Source organism: Hydra vulgaris, chromosome 07 (assembly GCF_038396675.1).
Source record: "Hydra vulgaris chromosome 07, alternate assembly HydraT2T_AEP".
NCBI lineage: Eukaryota > Metazoa > Cnidaria > Hydrozoa > Anthoathecata > Hydridae > Hydra > Hydra vulgaris.
Genome location: NC_088926.1, coordinates 26,488,247 through 26,505,810, shown reverse-complemented (window position 1 = coordinate 26,505,810; position 17,564 = coordinate 26,488,247). Strand labels below are relative to the sequence as shown.

The window sequence follows — 17,564 nt, the reverse complement described above, 5'->3', positions numbered from 1 at the left end:
TACAGAGTTTCAAGCAACAATATCAACTTTATCTATGTCGGTGGTAATTTCACCCAAAACATTTCTTTATCTAAAGAAACAACTCTAGCTGCTCAAGGTCAAGCTAATACAATTTCTTCAACGGCGCACGCAGCAAATACAATAACTCAATTTACCACGACAACTGTTAACTCTGAACTGATAACAACAGCTACCAATACGGTCATAAAAACTGAGGAACCTATAACTTTAATATCTGAAAAAACATCCTATGGTACTGCTACGATAAGTGCAGACACTATAATTTCAGGACAAACAATTTCAACTCCAACTACAGCAGATAGTATGACAGCGTTTATGACAAACTTTAATAACGATGTAACATCAGTACCAACCCATCAAACTACTACCACAACTACAACAGACGAATTTCCGTACACAGCTTTTATATATACAAGTAGTGTTAAAGAAACCATGACATTAATACCTACAACTTCTATTTTTAATGAAATTAATATTTTATCAACAGTATCTATAACTACAAATGCAAAGACTACCATTATACTAGATATACCAGTAACTACCATGATAGACATACCAACAACTATTATGCCTACACCAACTAACTTAGAATCATCATATTTTACAACCAGAACTGAAACATTAATCGTTTCTTCTCAATTTTCAACCAAACCCAAAAATACAACAACTGAAACTTCAACTATTTTCAACTCAATCTATGAAAATATTATTATAGCTAATGAACCTACAACCACAGCAGAAATTTCAAATCAAACCAATAAACCTGCAAATGCAAATACTGAAAGTGTAATTTAATAGCACTTTATCTATAACAACAAAACTTGATCCATCTACTATATATAGAAATGCAATTACTCAATTTACAATTCAAACAACTGAACTCAAAACCTCTGATAATGATTTATTTGCAATAGCCACAGAACCTATGAATAAAACTCAACAACTAATAACAACATAACAATAACCACTGATCTATCATCAACAAATTATTATTGTACAAGCACAACCACAGAAACAATAACCACTGATCTATCATTAACAAATTATTATTCTACAAACTCAACAAAAGAAACAACAACCACCAACTTTTAACCAACAACTACCACATCTGAATTTAAATATACAAAACAGATTCCACTACTTCACGTACCTAGAACTTTTACTATTTAACTGTAACACTGAAACCAATAAAAACTAATGACTAATATTTCTTAACGTGTAACCGCTGCAACGGATTCTACAAACGCAAAAAATTGACTTTTACTAGTACAATATCGTTCAAATATTCTCTTTGTATTGAATAAGAAAGTAAAACTAAGAATTAAAATTTACAATAACTGAATATCTAGCTTTGGTAAAAGAAGTTACAACTACAATTATAAAACCTGCTAAAAATTCAAATTTAAACTCAATAAATCTAAGTACACGACAACTGAATATGTTTGCATATGTGCATATATCTGCATATGTTCTCAGAATTTTTAACTACTATAGACTTTGTCGTTAAATAAAATGATAAGTGCAACTACTAAATCAGCCTCTCTTATTAAATCTAATATTAAAAACATTGAATGGAGAAATCTTCAATAATAACAATTGAAAAGAAAATATCCGCAACTAAAACTACAAGTTGAACAGCAAATGCTCCTGTATATCAACTTAAGCATCATCTACAAATAAATCCACAACTACCACAATTGAATCTACTTACAACAGAATCTTCAAGTACTATAAAATGAAAAAAATAAAAAAATGAACCAACAACATCTACTCGTGAAACAGTAATTACAAAATTTAAACTTACAACTACTATTGATTCTACATTTACAACATGGAATCCATATAAATAACTAAATCATCAACTACGGAATTAGAATCTACAAAAATAGCAATGTCTGCAACATAACGGTTGTGTCTAGATCATATATATAATAATTTTATGATTAATTTTATGACTTTTTTTTGCCAAACAATAAAATTGTGGAATGGAAAACTGTCATTCCCAGACAAAACCCTCTGTCGACGTTTGTAAGCTCCACTACACCCGTCCCTAAATCAGTCGTTGTATGTATATTTTACTGCCTCTATCCATAAATCAGTTGACATATGTACAGTCACTAGCCTTATACTTAAATAATATGCTGGTCGACAAACACCTAAAGTTGTCAAAATCATTACAAGTGGGATATATTTGGGGTAGAAACCAAAGAAACGGATTAAATGGAACTCAATACTGCATTTAACATAAACAATGAATTTACTCAAAGTATCAATGATAACCTATAAGACTTATGGAATTATGGGAAATATGGAAGGACCAATGAAGCTATAAGTCTACAAAACCTATAACTATAACTTCGGTACCACAAAGAAAAAACAAGTTTAACAATTGAATTTGCAACTACTAATGAATCTACAAATACAAACATTGAATCAACCCGTAGAACAACTGAATCTCAGGCAAAAACCAAACAACCCTTTACTGATACTCATAATTCCACATGCTTACTACTAAGACAACTATAGCAAGTTCTAATTTAACATTTATTACTGATTCTGGGTTTACAATGGTTAAATTAAACACATACTCAACCATAAAAAAAATCGAATGCCATTATAGAACCTTTAACTTATTATATCAAATCAACAACATCCGCTAAAAATGAAATACATGCATTACTGAACCTAAAATTAATGATGAATCTATAGTTACAACTATTAAATCTATTTACTTGACACCAGAAACTCAAAGATTTAAAGTTTATAAAGGTTTACTTAAGCATCAGATACAATAAGCAAGTTTAGAAGTGCAGCCTGCCTCGTTTATTTCTATATAAATGAATGCACAATGAGCGAGTCTATTCTGCCGAACACAACACGAATGTTATATTTTTCTTTACCAATTTTTTTTTACAAAGTATATAAATATAAAAAGTTAAATAAAATTGTTCAAGTAATTCTAATCTAGAAATTTAGACCATATGCTGAACAAGACGAGTTCGTACGCTGTGATTCAAATTAATAACAACATTTTGTATTGGTCAGTCATTCTTTATGAAGATAAATTTAATTCCGTTTCCTCGTTTGTTAACAGCATCTGCCTGGACAGTATTTTTAATGGCTTTTGCTTTGGGTTTTTGATGTTTTATATGCTCTTATAAAGTTAATTGTTTTGTATAGAGCGAGCTCAGTAGTTGCTCTCTGGCAACATTAGAGTCGATACTACAGACCATTCTCTCACGTATTAATCTTTTATCAAGAGTTACCAACTCGTCTGTTTTAGCTCCATCTTTTAAATCAATTAGTCAGTCAGTAATTTGTAGCAGGTTTAGAATAAATAACCTTCATATTTTATGTTTTTCTTTGCGCTATAAATATTTATATAATTTAATTTTTTCTTTTTATACGGTTGTAAAAATAAATGTATCATTTTTTAAAACATCTTAGCAAATTATTTGAAGAAAAATTGCACGTTGAATATCCTAATTGTTGTCATTAACTCCAGAAGCTATTTTATATAGATTCCATCTATGCTACCATTATTGCCAAATTTTTAAAACATTGTCAGTTAAATTCATGGAATCTAATGATCTAAGTTCTTACATTTTAATGTAAACATAGATTTAATTTTGGTAGCATGTAATGTTTTTAAAAGTTTATTCAGTTATTATATATAATAAACATGTTTAAACGTGTAGCCTACCATGTTTATTTCATTGATATATACAAGCACATGTCATGCGCATCTTCTGCTGAATAAAACACGGATGTTACAAACGTACTATAAACAAAACTATTCCTACTAAAAATGTAACAACAATACCCGCTACTGAAATAACAAGTGTAAGTACTGAATCTAGGAATACTTCTCACTTTAGATTAAAAACTGTTGAACCTACGGACCAAACCATGAAATACCATATGTGATCACAGATTGTTTAAAAACCATCACAGAATTTATAACTAATTAACTGAAATAAGCAAATAAGTGTTTTTGTAATTAACTGCTCAAGGTAAAGCAGCACACATTAGTTGTCGAGCTACACAGTAAACCAGTATGGCGGAATCAATCGAAGTCAATTATTAGCGGTTACTAGTTGTTAAATAACAATAGAACTAAAAATATTGCTTAAAAATGTTTAAAAAACTTAATCATTTTATAAAATATTAAACTAAAACTTTGTTGACAAATAATCAAAAGTTGTTTTTCGTTGAGATTTTTACACTTCTTAGAATGCCGTTAAACTTTAGTAAGTTAATGAAGTTTTTTTTAAATCAAAAAATCTTATTATTTTCAGAAATAACCAAACAAAGTTCATTTTTTACAACAAAATTTTTTGTTAGAATAAGGTCTAGTGACTACTTCAATTATGTTGTCAATACAAAAATAAGTCAAGTTTTCCACCTTTGATTGGTGGAAAGTACAATTTTGGCGAGGGCTTCTGTACCACGACACCCCTGTTCATGCTTCAATCCGGACCTGGTTTATCAAACAAATAAAAAACAATATAGGTATTTCTCCATTATGTTTGTAGCTTGCTGTACCATTTATTAACTCATTAAACAATTGATTAAATTTATCAAATTTATTAAGCAATCATTCATTGGTCGTGGCATGTTAAAACATCAACACAATTTTTCTAAATCGGCATGACCCATTTTAATTATTGTCATTGCAATAACAGAATGTACATTTACTTCAAACGAACGTCTACCAATACAACTACTTTTGTGTTTACATTGGTTACTTGAATAAAAGGTTGTAAACCAACTACAATTAGAGCAACAATAACGGTTTTGTTTTTATAGTAAAATATTTATTATCTATTTTTATAGTTTTATCATACAGGAAAGCCTTGCTTACTTAAGACATCTAATTTTAGACTAATAGTCTTTTCTCACAATCAGGGCTCGTAGAAACTAAATTAATAATTTTTGTCAAAATATAAGTGAAAAAAAATGATAATATACATAGAGTAACAAAGCAGTATTATGAATGAAGACAAGAATGCGAAGTTAATTTGTTTAGATTCGTCAGTAATTTTAGAAGATATTGGTATAGTTGTTGATAAATACAATAGGTTTATTTTCTTTACAGAAGTAAAACAAGTGGGCTAGAAGAAGGAACCTCAGCTGATTCTCCTTTTTTTTTTTTAATGTTGGTTACCTTTAATTTAACTATAACTATCAAAAAATTAAATTTAAATTAGTTATAACTTTAAAAAAAATGAAATAACATATGAAAATCAAATAAGTTAATTATAAAAAAGCTCAACTATAATAAAAAAAAGATAAAAAAAAGACATCAAAACCAATTAACTGAATCAAATAAACAATGATTATAAACATAAACAAATATTGATAAGGTTATATCTTTATTTTTTTTTTTTTTTTTTTTATCTTTTTTTTTTTTTTTTATCTTTATCCAATTTTTTGACAAAATAAACATCTTTAGAAACACTTACCGGTTTAGTGACTTTTTGTATGCAGTTTAAATTTCTATGAAATAATGTAACGACTTAACAGCAACCAACCCTGGGTTTTTAGAGTATTAGGAGCACATAGCTATAAGCTTTCAGTGAATCAATAGTGGTTGCTAGGGGCGCTGCTATGGAAGTTTGATAGTAGTATGCTTATATTTGAATCAAAAATTTCCTTCTGTATCACTTTGAAATTTTAAATTTTTACTATTTTTTCACCCAAGCACCGCCTCAAAGTCTTTTGCCAGTATACCGATTTACACTTTAATGAACCAGGTCGGAACCCTCAAAATGAGAAAGTGTCACCGAATATTCGGCTATCGATTTGGTCGATAACAACACTATATTTAACACAAAGCATTATTTTTTTTTGAAAAAATTATTTATAGTCATTCTGATAACTTTAATTAACTAATGGCTAATTAAATATAGTTGTAAATACAATAATGGTTATTCTGGTATTTTGGAATCCAGAAACTTTGAATAAAGTTAAATTCTGGGAAACTTTATTATTTCTTAGAAATTTATACCTAACGCCAAATTTTAATTCGTGTTTGATTTTACACCGTATTAGAGACCGAACGTTCTACAAAATAAACAAATTTTTTGAACTGCTATTACGCGCTTTGTTGCTGTGTCCTCATGAAGAATTTGAGTGTATATATACATATATATATATATATATATATATATATATATATATATATATATATATATATATATATATATATATATATATATATATATATATATATATATATATATATATATATATATATATATATATATATATATATATATATATAAATATATATAATATATATTTTTTTATATATTATGTATTATATATTATTTTATACATTATACATGTATATTATATTATACATTAATTTTATATTATCTTTATATTTTCATATATTAAATATATATTTTTTTATATTCCATAATGTTAATTTAAATACATATTATATATAAATTAACATTATGGAATATATTAAAAAAAAATGAAAAAAAAAAAAAGCTGTTCTGTTTTAATTTCTGCTACTTTGCATATGTTATACTATCATAAGACATTTTATTAGTATGCCATATATTGTATAAATTATAAAGATAAAAAAAATTTTTAATAATTTTTTTTCTTTTAAGGTATTAAAGATGGATACTAATGTACCAACCTATATAATGCCCTTGTTTTTCACAACTAAAACTCAGGAGATCTTTCAATGTAAAGCTGATAAGGATCTAACTGAAGATTCACCATATAAAATCATTGAAAAAGAAAAAATTCTTCAAGATTTCAAAAATAGAGCTGCTATCTCTGATTTTCATCCTGCTAGAAAAATTATTGAGGTTAGATTGTATTTAGTTTATTTTTAAAATATAAATTAAAAACTTTTACTTATTTTTGACTTCTGAAATTCATCTTGCTTGAAAAATTAATAAGGTTAAATTAATTTAGTTTGTTTTAGAATTATAAATTAAATTTTTTGATTTAATATTGATTTAAATGACATCCTTATAAAATTGCAAAATCTTAGAATATGCTTTTGATACCATGTTATATGTTACTAATATTGATGTTTTGAATGTTTTGAAAAAGAAATTATATTACAACTTCAGTTTCTGTAGACTTTCAATAAAGTTCTTTTTTTTATTATGTTCACTATCTCAAGGCCCTGGGGGCCACTTTAGCTGAGTAGCCTACTAAATTTATTTTCTTGATTGTTGGTATACCCTCAACCTCTTAACTTCAAAATGCTGTGAAAAAATGAGTTATATCCATGTTATATAATCTTTATCAAAAACTTTATTTTTTATAATAATATTATTGATAATATTAATGATAATATGATAATAAAAATATTTGTTAAAATTTCAAGATCTTTTTTTGTACAAGTTTTTTTTCATTTGTCAGTAACTGTTTTTTTTTTCCTATGACTTTTTTTGTTAAATGGTGTTCTGCATTTTAAACTTATTTTTTATAAAATTTATACTGCAACAAACTATGAGAATCATCATACTTATGCAATGATGAAATGCTTTGATTTATGTATTAAATATAAAATTAAATTTGAAGTTATATATTTTTTTAGAATTACCCATCTGATACATTGCTTATAATTTATGATCCTATGTTTAAATATGGGCAAAATTTTTGCTTAGTTACTGATGAAAAGCAGAAACAATTGCTTTTAGAGGTTATTTATATTTGGGTGATATTTTATAATTGCATTAGATAAATAATGTAAATTATTTGGAATGATATAATTATTAACTTAAATAATGATATTTAATAACTTATTTTTGTTATACATTACATAATTTGTTTTGTATTTCATTTTTGGAAACTTATCATAGTATGTATATTTTTTAAGCCTGAAGCTAAAATTGATGTTGTTGAAGCAAAGTCTTCAGAAGAAATTTTTTTAAGTAGCGAAGAAATTTTGAGAGAGCGATCACCTAAACCTTGGAAATCTTTTGGAAGTGAGCAAGAAGTTGAAGATGAAATAATAAACACTTCAAGAGAAAAGGTAGGAGGAGCTTTTTGCTGACTTATATATTAATTAACTTTTGTTGTTTTATTATACGCATGCAGTAATGCAAGTCTAGTTAAAGTTTAGCACATCTTTTGTGGGAGTATTCTTTGGAGATAAATTGTTTGATTTTTATTAGTCAAAAGTTTAATAGTTAAAATTGTGTTAAATTTTTCTGTTAATTTTAAAGAAATTAAGTTAAAGAGTAAGTTACACAAAATTTGATAATAACTTTTACTATTCCTACTTTTTTAAAAATAAATTGATGAAATGTCAAAATAGAGTAAAGGATTTGACAATTAATTTATATTATGTGATAAAATTGAAAGTATGAAAGGTATGCTTTTTGAAACAAATTGAGATAAAATGTACTTTACTATATGGACAACATTTGCAGTGTGTTTTTTGTTATCTCATTAAAAGTCCATTATCACTCCAAGTTCATTGGGAGACCAAGTTAAATTATGAGCACTTAATTTATAGTTGAATGTTTTTATTATTAAGAAATAGCTGCTATTCTAAGTATAAATATATAGATACTACTAAATAAATATAACAAATACTATATAAATATAACTATATAATATAAAAATATAGGTACTAATAATAACTTTTCCTCTACAGATATAATTTTAGGCAAGCAAAAAGAAACAAAAAAGTTCTAAAGTGATCAAAAAAAAGCATTTTTTAAATAAATATTTTTACCAACAGTTTTGTAATGTTAAATATAATAATTTTAGGTCAAAATTTTTAAAGTTTTACCTCAAAACAAGTTTGAACACACTCTGGTTATAAGTGTTTCATAAACTAAGAAAATATAGTTACAAGTAAGAGTTTCTATTACTAATCACCCCCTAATGATTTTTCAATAAAAAATTTTTACGAAGATTTTTTAAAAATAAATTTTGTATCAAATAACATTTTTATAATAAGATATTCATATACTTACACTTAAAAATAAATCAGAAAAAGTGGAAATCAAAATTGGACTTTTTAGGTGGATGGACATGTTGCTTTTAGATGCATCCTTTTTTTGGCAAATTTTTTATGGTACTCATTTTATTATATTTTCTAATGATGTTTCCTACGCTATTTGGCTTAACATTTACTATTTTAAAAAATAATTTTATATCCTTTTCCATCTTTTTTAGTATCCAAGGATAATTTTTTTTATTGATTCCTGAATTTCACGTCTTTTTATTATAGTTTTATTATCAAGGACTCGAAAAAAAAACTTTTTTCACTTAAAAATTAGTTTAAATAACTTTATTTAACCAAATTTGTTTGTTAACTATTGTTAACCATTGTTAAACGTTGGTAATCATTTTTTTTCTGCAATTTTATTAACTCACACATTTTAAATTTAAATTAACTCGTACTACAGAAAAGTTTAAAAAAGTTTGAGGAATGAAAAGTGAAGGGGAAAGATGGTAAGGGAAAGTGAAGTTATAAAGTGAAGAAGAAAACTTTTTCTGATTTGTAAATTATTGTTTTTTTAAGCATAAGAATATGAATTTCGTTTTATAAAAATGTTATTTGATACAAGATTTCAGGCCAAAATGCCAGAATTTATTTTTACCATTTTTTTCAAGACTTGTGAGATAGACTGTAAGTTAAATAAAAAAAATCATTGTCCTATATGGTAACGAAGAGCTGTAGGTAAACCTAGGCAGAAAATGCAAAATTTTTAACAAACACAATGTAATTTTATTTGTAGTATTTAATTATGTAAGGATTTCTAGAAATTTAGGAATACTATGGTGCAAAAAGAGTTGCTATTCAGATTTGGGCTTCAAACTAACTTTTTTTTTCATCAAAAATGTTACCTGCCTCTAAGAATAGTCTCATTTTAAATGTAACTTAAATTTAAGGTAATTAAAAAGTATAGAATGCTTAATACAGTAAATATTTCAATTTGAACCCAAATGGAAAAATAGAAAACAAAGAAATAATTTTAAATATAAATACTATGCAGGTTAAACTTTCAAAAAATGAAATTATAAGAAACAAATAAAAACAACATATTAGATTTAAATGAAACAAGAATCAAATTAATGAAATCGGTTATATGTATTAAAGGTTATAAATATATTATATAGCCGCGGTGCTGAGGTGCAGGCTTTCACTTTCAATCTTGAAGGAAAAATTGCATAATTATAATTCTTGTTCCCCACACAAAATTTTATTAACAATTCCAACTAATCCATATATATATATATATATATATATATATATATATATATATATATATATATATATATATATATATATATATATATATATATATATATATATAAATATATATATATATATATAAATATATATATATATATATATATATATATATATATATATATATATATATATATATATATATATATATATATATGTTGCATTTGGGAGTACGGAAGGAAAAAAATGGTTCTTATGCCAACAAATACATCACTTTTAATTACTTTTGACTTTTGTCTAACATTTTTGTGTTGTCAGAAAGTTAAAACCATTAATTTAATTACAAATTAATTGTTTTTTAAAAAAACTGCAAAAACGCAAATTTGTTTGATCAGAATGTTTTTAAAACATTCTGAATGTTTTTAAAGTATAAACAATGTTTTTATTTTTATTTTTTTTAATAAAATGTTTTTATTTTTATTTTTTTAACTGTAAATCATGCATGGAGTGTTGCTACATTGACTATCTCATAGCCTGACTCGCAACAAAGTGCTGCTACATCGACTGACAAATAGCCTGACTCGCAAGGGAGTGCTGCTACATTGACTGAGGGTTTGGTTGGGGCAGGCAGTCTATCAAGTAATAAAAAAAAAAAGTTCCAGTCTTGAATTTTAAGTTTAACTTTTTGTCAATAAAATACGGAAAAACTTTCTGACAACTAGTTAGGGGTTATATATATATATATATATATATATATATATATTATTTTCAATATATAAATAATATTTTTACCTTAAATTAAATTTAAATAGATTATAAAATCCTCTTTCAAATAAGTATAAAGGTTTTTTGCGTGCATGAAATAAATTACATAATGAATGCAATTAAAATTTGTTCAAAATTTTATTTATAGGGTGTTATATATACATATATATATATATATATATATATATATATATATATATATATATATATATATATATATATATATATATATATATATATATATATATATATATATATATATATATAATATATGTAGATATATGTAGATATATGTACATATATGTATTTATATGTATATAGATATACATATATATATATATATATATATATATATAATATATATATATATATATATATATATATATATATATATATATATATGTATATATATATATAAATATATATATATTTATATATATATATATATATATATATATATATATATATATATATAAACAATTGTGTTCAATGTTATATATATATATATATACATATATATATATATATATATATATATATATGTATATATATATATAAATATATATATATTTATATATATATATATATATATATATATATATATATATATATATATATATATATATATATATGTAGATATATGTAGATATATGTACATATATGTATTTATATGTATATAGATATACATATATATATATATATATATATATATATATATATATATATATATATATATATATATATATATATATATATATATATATATATATGTATATATATATATAAATATATATATATTATATATATATATATATATATATATATATATATATATATATATATATATATATATATATATATATATATATATAAACAATTGTGTTCAATGTTTAGCATGAAGTAGAATCAAAATTTATTTTTTTCTTTAGAACTTAAAAAATGGAAAAAAACAAAAACTTTTAGTTATTTCAAATACAAAATTTATTTTTTCAGAATATTTGGAACATATTATAAGTAGAGAAAAAAACATTTAAACAAAATTAAGGTGTCTAAGCCCATTAAGCCCAGTACAAAAAAATTATATTAATTAAATTTCAAATAATTTTAAAAAAGTTTAAAATAACAAAAATATTAATGTATATATAATACATAGTCCAACAAAAATCAAAAAAAATTTTATTTTGCTTCAGAGTAGCATGTAAAAGAAAATGCTTAATTAAACTTGTTTTTCATTAACCTAGTTAAAGAATCTTGATGTTCTTGATCCTCTTCTACATATTTAAATATATTCCATGTAGGTTTAAATTTAGAATTAAGTCTCCACACTGTTTAGCAATTTGTCTTAGGTAAGTATAAAAGAGTCTTTTAATACACCTTTACATCTCAGTTTTTTCAACTTAAACCTAGTTCAATGAATAAAAGGTTGTAAAAAAATTTTTTTTGTTTTAAAAAAAGTTGAGCTCTTTTTTTTCTTTTATTTAAATTCACCTCTTCAAAGCCATGAAGGCTGTTATAGTTGAGAAGGCTTTTTTAGAGGTTGTGGTTGCAACCCTCTCTCAACTCTATAACTCTAAAACACGAACCTTGACAAACAAGACCGCTGCATGGAGAAACATGTTGAGCGCTGTACTACCATGGACGTGGTGGGGATCAAACTCAGAACCTCTTGCTTATGAGGCAAGCACTCTACCACTACACCACTACCACATTACAAATTTTGTACCACTACACCGCTACCACATTACAAATCTTGTGACAGAGTATAAGTTAGCATTTTCTAAATTAAAAAACTTCTTACTATCTACCCAAGATTCCTACCATTCAAGTTTTTTAACCAGTTTACAGTCAATTTGCTGAACAGTTTGAAGATTTCATTCTAAATTTAAACCTAATAGATTTAAATAGATTAGAATAAATTTAATATTATTAATATTAGTATATTAGAATAGATTTAAACAAAAGAAGAGAATAGATTAGATTTAAAGAAGTTTAAAGAAAAAAAATAGATTTAAACAAAAAAAAGTAGAGTATAATCAACATCAAAAGCTTCTTTTAATGGAAAAAGAGTTTTGAAGAATGAATACAAATAAAGCATTTTCTTTTACATACTACTTTAGAGCAGGATAAAAAAAATATATATTTTTGCTGAACTGTGTTCCATTAATATTGTAAATATTTTTGTTGTTTTAACTTTGTTTAAATTATTTGAAATTTACATGATACGTTTTTTTTGTAATGAGCTTAAATGGACTAAGAGCCCCTCACTTTACTCTTTTTACCCAATTATGACTTTTTGCTCTTTGTTCGATTTAAAAAAAACTCTTTTCTATTATTATAAGACAAATACTCATAAATAAAAAAGGTTTCAATTGATTCAGATCAGGTGATCTAGTTGACCACTGAAGTACCTCGATATAGTTTTGATCAAACAATTCTGTTATTGATTTTGCTTTATGGCATGAAGCATTGTCTTGTTGAAACATCCACTCTGTCTCCTTACCAAAAAAAAGTCCTTGGTTTGTATCTATGTTAGTCCATTTGACCATTTTATAACAATAAACGCTTTTATTTACAAAATAAAAGTGTTTTTTTTTATTACAACTAATCTTTTTTGTTCACCACTTCTATAAAAATAGTAAAAATACATTTATGCTTGAATTATTATATTTAGAACTTAAATAAAGCATTTGTTTTGCCATTCTTAATGCAATTATTTTATTTAAATTTTTTTATTTTTGCGTTTTTTTTTAATTACTTTATCTACATGAAAATTAGATAAATTAGAATTTTGCAGTGATATTCCTTTTGCAGTGTTTTTTTACTTCATTAAGAATTTAAAAAGTAAATGTTTTTATTATATTATTTTGTTAATGTTTTTATTTTAATTACTTTGTTTAGTGTTTATATAAAATGTCTTGTTTTTTTGCTGTATATATATATATATATATATATATATATATATATATATATATATATATATATATATATTTGTAGAATATAAAATATATATATATATATATATATTTATATATATATATATATATATATATATATATATTTGTAGAATATAAAATATATATATATATATATATATATATATATATATATATTTATATATATATATATATATATATATATATATATATATATATATATATATATATATATATATATATATATGTATATGTACCAGTATTTAATAAATAGTAAATGTATGCATAAGTTTGTAGAATATAAAATATTATAAATTTTTTCCTAGCCCTGGCTCTCAACTTCTGCTAACATCTATAATTTGCCAGGGCTGGGTCTGGGTTTAAAAAAAATCCTAATTTTAGCCAGGGTTGAGTCTGGGAGTCTGGGTCCTGGCTAAAATTAAGCTAAAACCCGGTAAAAAAAATCCTTTTATTTAGTTATTATTTTTGTTGCAGATAGTCCTTTTTATGATCTAAAACCTTTTTACAATCTTTTAAGATCTTTTTACGATTTAAAACAAATTAAATGATTTTATTATTTTATTTGTTTTAAACAATTGTTGGTTTTATTAAAAATTTTCTGGCAGCAACATGACACCACAGTTTTTGGTCTATTAGTCTTCTATTAACTGTTTGTCTTGATTTTTGGTTATCAAGTGCCAGGTTTATTTTTTCTGGCAATTCTATAAATAGAGTTATCATCAGTGATACAGAACGCTTTTTTTCACAAGTTTTGTTAAACTTGGCAATAGTTCTATTTAAATATGAAGGTGAAACACACTTCAAAACTCAAGATATTAATATTAGAGTGATTTCCCATATTAAGGCCTATAATATTTTGTTTGATTTCTTGAATTTTTTTTTTCCTGCATCAAGTTTTTAAACTTCTATTATTATTTTTTTTTAATTATTAATATTGTTATTATTATTTTTATTATTGTTGTTATTATTATAACTAGCAGTAGGCAACCCGTAATACGGGTTATTAGTAAATAAATTACTAATAACTATTTAGTTTTTATTTATTTTCTCTAATGAAATATAAATTTATTAATGTTTTTTTAGTTCTGCTTACTTTTATTTTTCTTGGCTTCCTAGTTAAATTAAATTGTAAGCTTTATTAAAGATACAGTTTACAATTAAATTTTTTTCGCAACGTTCAAACATTATATGTGCAAATCACAACAAAATCATTATGTTAAAGTATGACTTGAATTATATGCATAAATCATCCAAGTCTTATTTTAAAATTGCGGAAAATTGTTTAGGCAAAATATCCGGAATATATTATCCCTTTTCTTCCTCTTAATTTTACTTTTAACTGAGTAGTTTCTACTTTTTTTAAACTGTTCTTTATTTTTTTAAGAGTGATGAGTGAAGCTTAAAAAATAAATATTCACAAAAATTATACCTTAACTTGTATGTTAATATAGTTTGTTAACATAGAACTTGTATGAAAAGAAATTCTTTTATTCAAGAAAACAATTGCTTTTACTCAACATTTTTGAAGTAATTGTTACGCTTTACGTGAATGCAAATTTGAGCAAAATCGATAAATGTATTCACATAAAGGTGAGCAATTAGTCTAAATTGGAGCACTTAGGAACAGTCACAGAAAAAGGATGACACTTAATTGAATGACGAGTAACACGAGAATGAATTTTAGTGGCACAAGAGACGCTAGCTCTTTAGAGCAGTGCCCATTATAGTAATTGTAGAAAAGAGAAAGCGAAGCAACATTATGACGATAGGATAATGGTTGGAGGTTGGCTGCAAGAGCAGGTCCAACTATGTTTACAATGTGTTTTTGCACCTTGTCTAAAAGAGAAAGGGCATCATTAGAAGATCCGCTCCAGATATGGCAACAGTATTCCATACAAGGCCGGATTTGAGATTTATAGAGATAGAGAATAGAATCCAAAGTAAGAAAGTGACAAGCTCGATAAAGAGATGCAACCTTAGCAGATGCTAATTTTGCAACTGATTTGATATATGGTTTCCAAGAAAGATTGGAAGTAAGAGTTAATCCTAGAAGATGAAGAGTAGGTGACTCATCGAATACATCACCGTTCATAAATATAGGAAGATCTAAATTATTGCGATAACGATTGGCTGAAAAAAATTGAGTTTTATCTGAATTAAAGTTCACCAGCCACTGTGAGCCCCATGCTGTAGCAGAAGTGAGATCCTTTTCAAGCTCAAATGCCCCCTCCAGGCAATCAGAGGGTGTTGGTTTCTTATCACGACAAGAATAAATGGTAGTATCATCAGCAAACAATGCCACCTTAGATGTGAGAATATCTGGAAGATCGTTAATGTAAATTAAAAAGAGTATAGGGCCAAGGATAGAACCTTGAGGAACCCCTGAAGTTACAAAATAAGAAGAAGAGTGTTGTCCATCGAAGACAACTTTTATGCTACGATTGGAAAGGAAGGATTCAATGATCTTAAAAATGTTGCGTGATACACCATAAGAAGAAAGTTTATGGAGAAGACCAGCATGCTAAACTTTATCAAAAGCTTTTGAAATGTCAAGAGCGATGGCCTTAATCTCTCCACCTTCATCTAATGCACGATAAAACCTGTCAGTTATTACTGTTAGCAAATCAGCTGTAGAACGAAAAGATAGAAATCCATATTGATGGTCAGAAAGTAAGTTATTAGATTCAAGATGAGAAATTAAGTGTTTGTTAATTAAAGATTCAAAAACTTTGCTTATGATAGGAAGAAGACTTATGGGATGGTAGTTAGACGAATCAGATCGCCCTCCAGAATTTTTGAAGATAGGGATAACAGATGCCGCTTTCCAGCAGGGTGGAAAACAAGACTCTGATAAGCACTTGTTGAATAGTTTTGAGAGTATAGACGACAGCTCTGGAAAACACTTCTGCAAGACAACAACAGGTATGTTGTCCCGGCCACAAGCTAAAGAAGAGTCTAGGCAGGAAATCATTTTAGATACTGGATGCTGGAGTGATATGAATGTCAAGCAATGGATCAACCTGTTTGTTGGCAGTATCAGGTAGAATGCAACTAGTGGAATCAAGAGATGATATTGATGAAAAGTTTTTAGCAAATAATTCGGCTTTGTCTTTAGGTGAGGTGACAAAGTCTAAATCATACAAGAGAGGTGGAATTATAGATTTGCCCTCATTATTGATATTATTAAAGATTCTCCAGAAGTCACGAGAGCCTAATTTTTGAGATGAGATACGAGATTTCATCACCTGAGAATAGCCGGTTTTGGCGTTAGACAAAACCTTTTTACAATTATTTCTAGCAGTAATAAACAGACGTCTGTTTTCTGGAGAATTGTTTTGCTGATAAATATGGAAGTGACGGTTTCAATTGGAAATCGTAGCAGCACAGTGTGAAGAAAACCATGGAGGAGAGTGAGGCTTGACCTGGAATCTTCGAGAGGGAATAAAAGATTCCATGTCAGAAGCACATTTGTCGACAGGAAGACGAAAGATTTCTACCCAAGGGCCATCACAAAGAAAATCACGGAAAGAATCCCAGTCAGGTTTACTGTAGTTGTAAGAGGTTCGATAATAGGGGGATTCAGATGATGAAGAAAAATGAGATATTAGTTTCAGAGAGATCAAACTGTGATCAGAAGA

The 17,564-nt window shown here is 25.8% G+C and overlaps 1 protein-coding gene across 1 annotated transcript in view; it reads left to right on the top strand.

Moving 5' to 3' along the window:
- Positions 1 to 6,128: 6,128 nt before the first annotated feature.
- LOC101234436 (dynein axonemal intermediate chain 3) overlaps positions 6,129 to 17,564 on the top strand; it is a 41,306-nt gene continuing 29,870 nt past the window's right edge. Inside the window, exons 1-4 of the mRNA XM_065801502.1 lie at positions 6,129 to 6,158; positions 6,648 to 6,851; positions 7,595 to 7,699; positions 7,877 to 8,032. Coding sequence (XP_065657574.1) covers positions 6,144 to 6,158; positions 6,648 to 6,851; positions 7,595 to 7,699; positions 7,877 to 8,032 — 480 coding nt within the window. The 5' untranslated portion in view covers positions 6,129 to 6,143. The remainder of the gene's footprint in view (positions 6,159 to 6,647; positions 6,852 to 7,594; positions 7,700 to 7,876; positions 8,033 to 17,564) is intronic.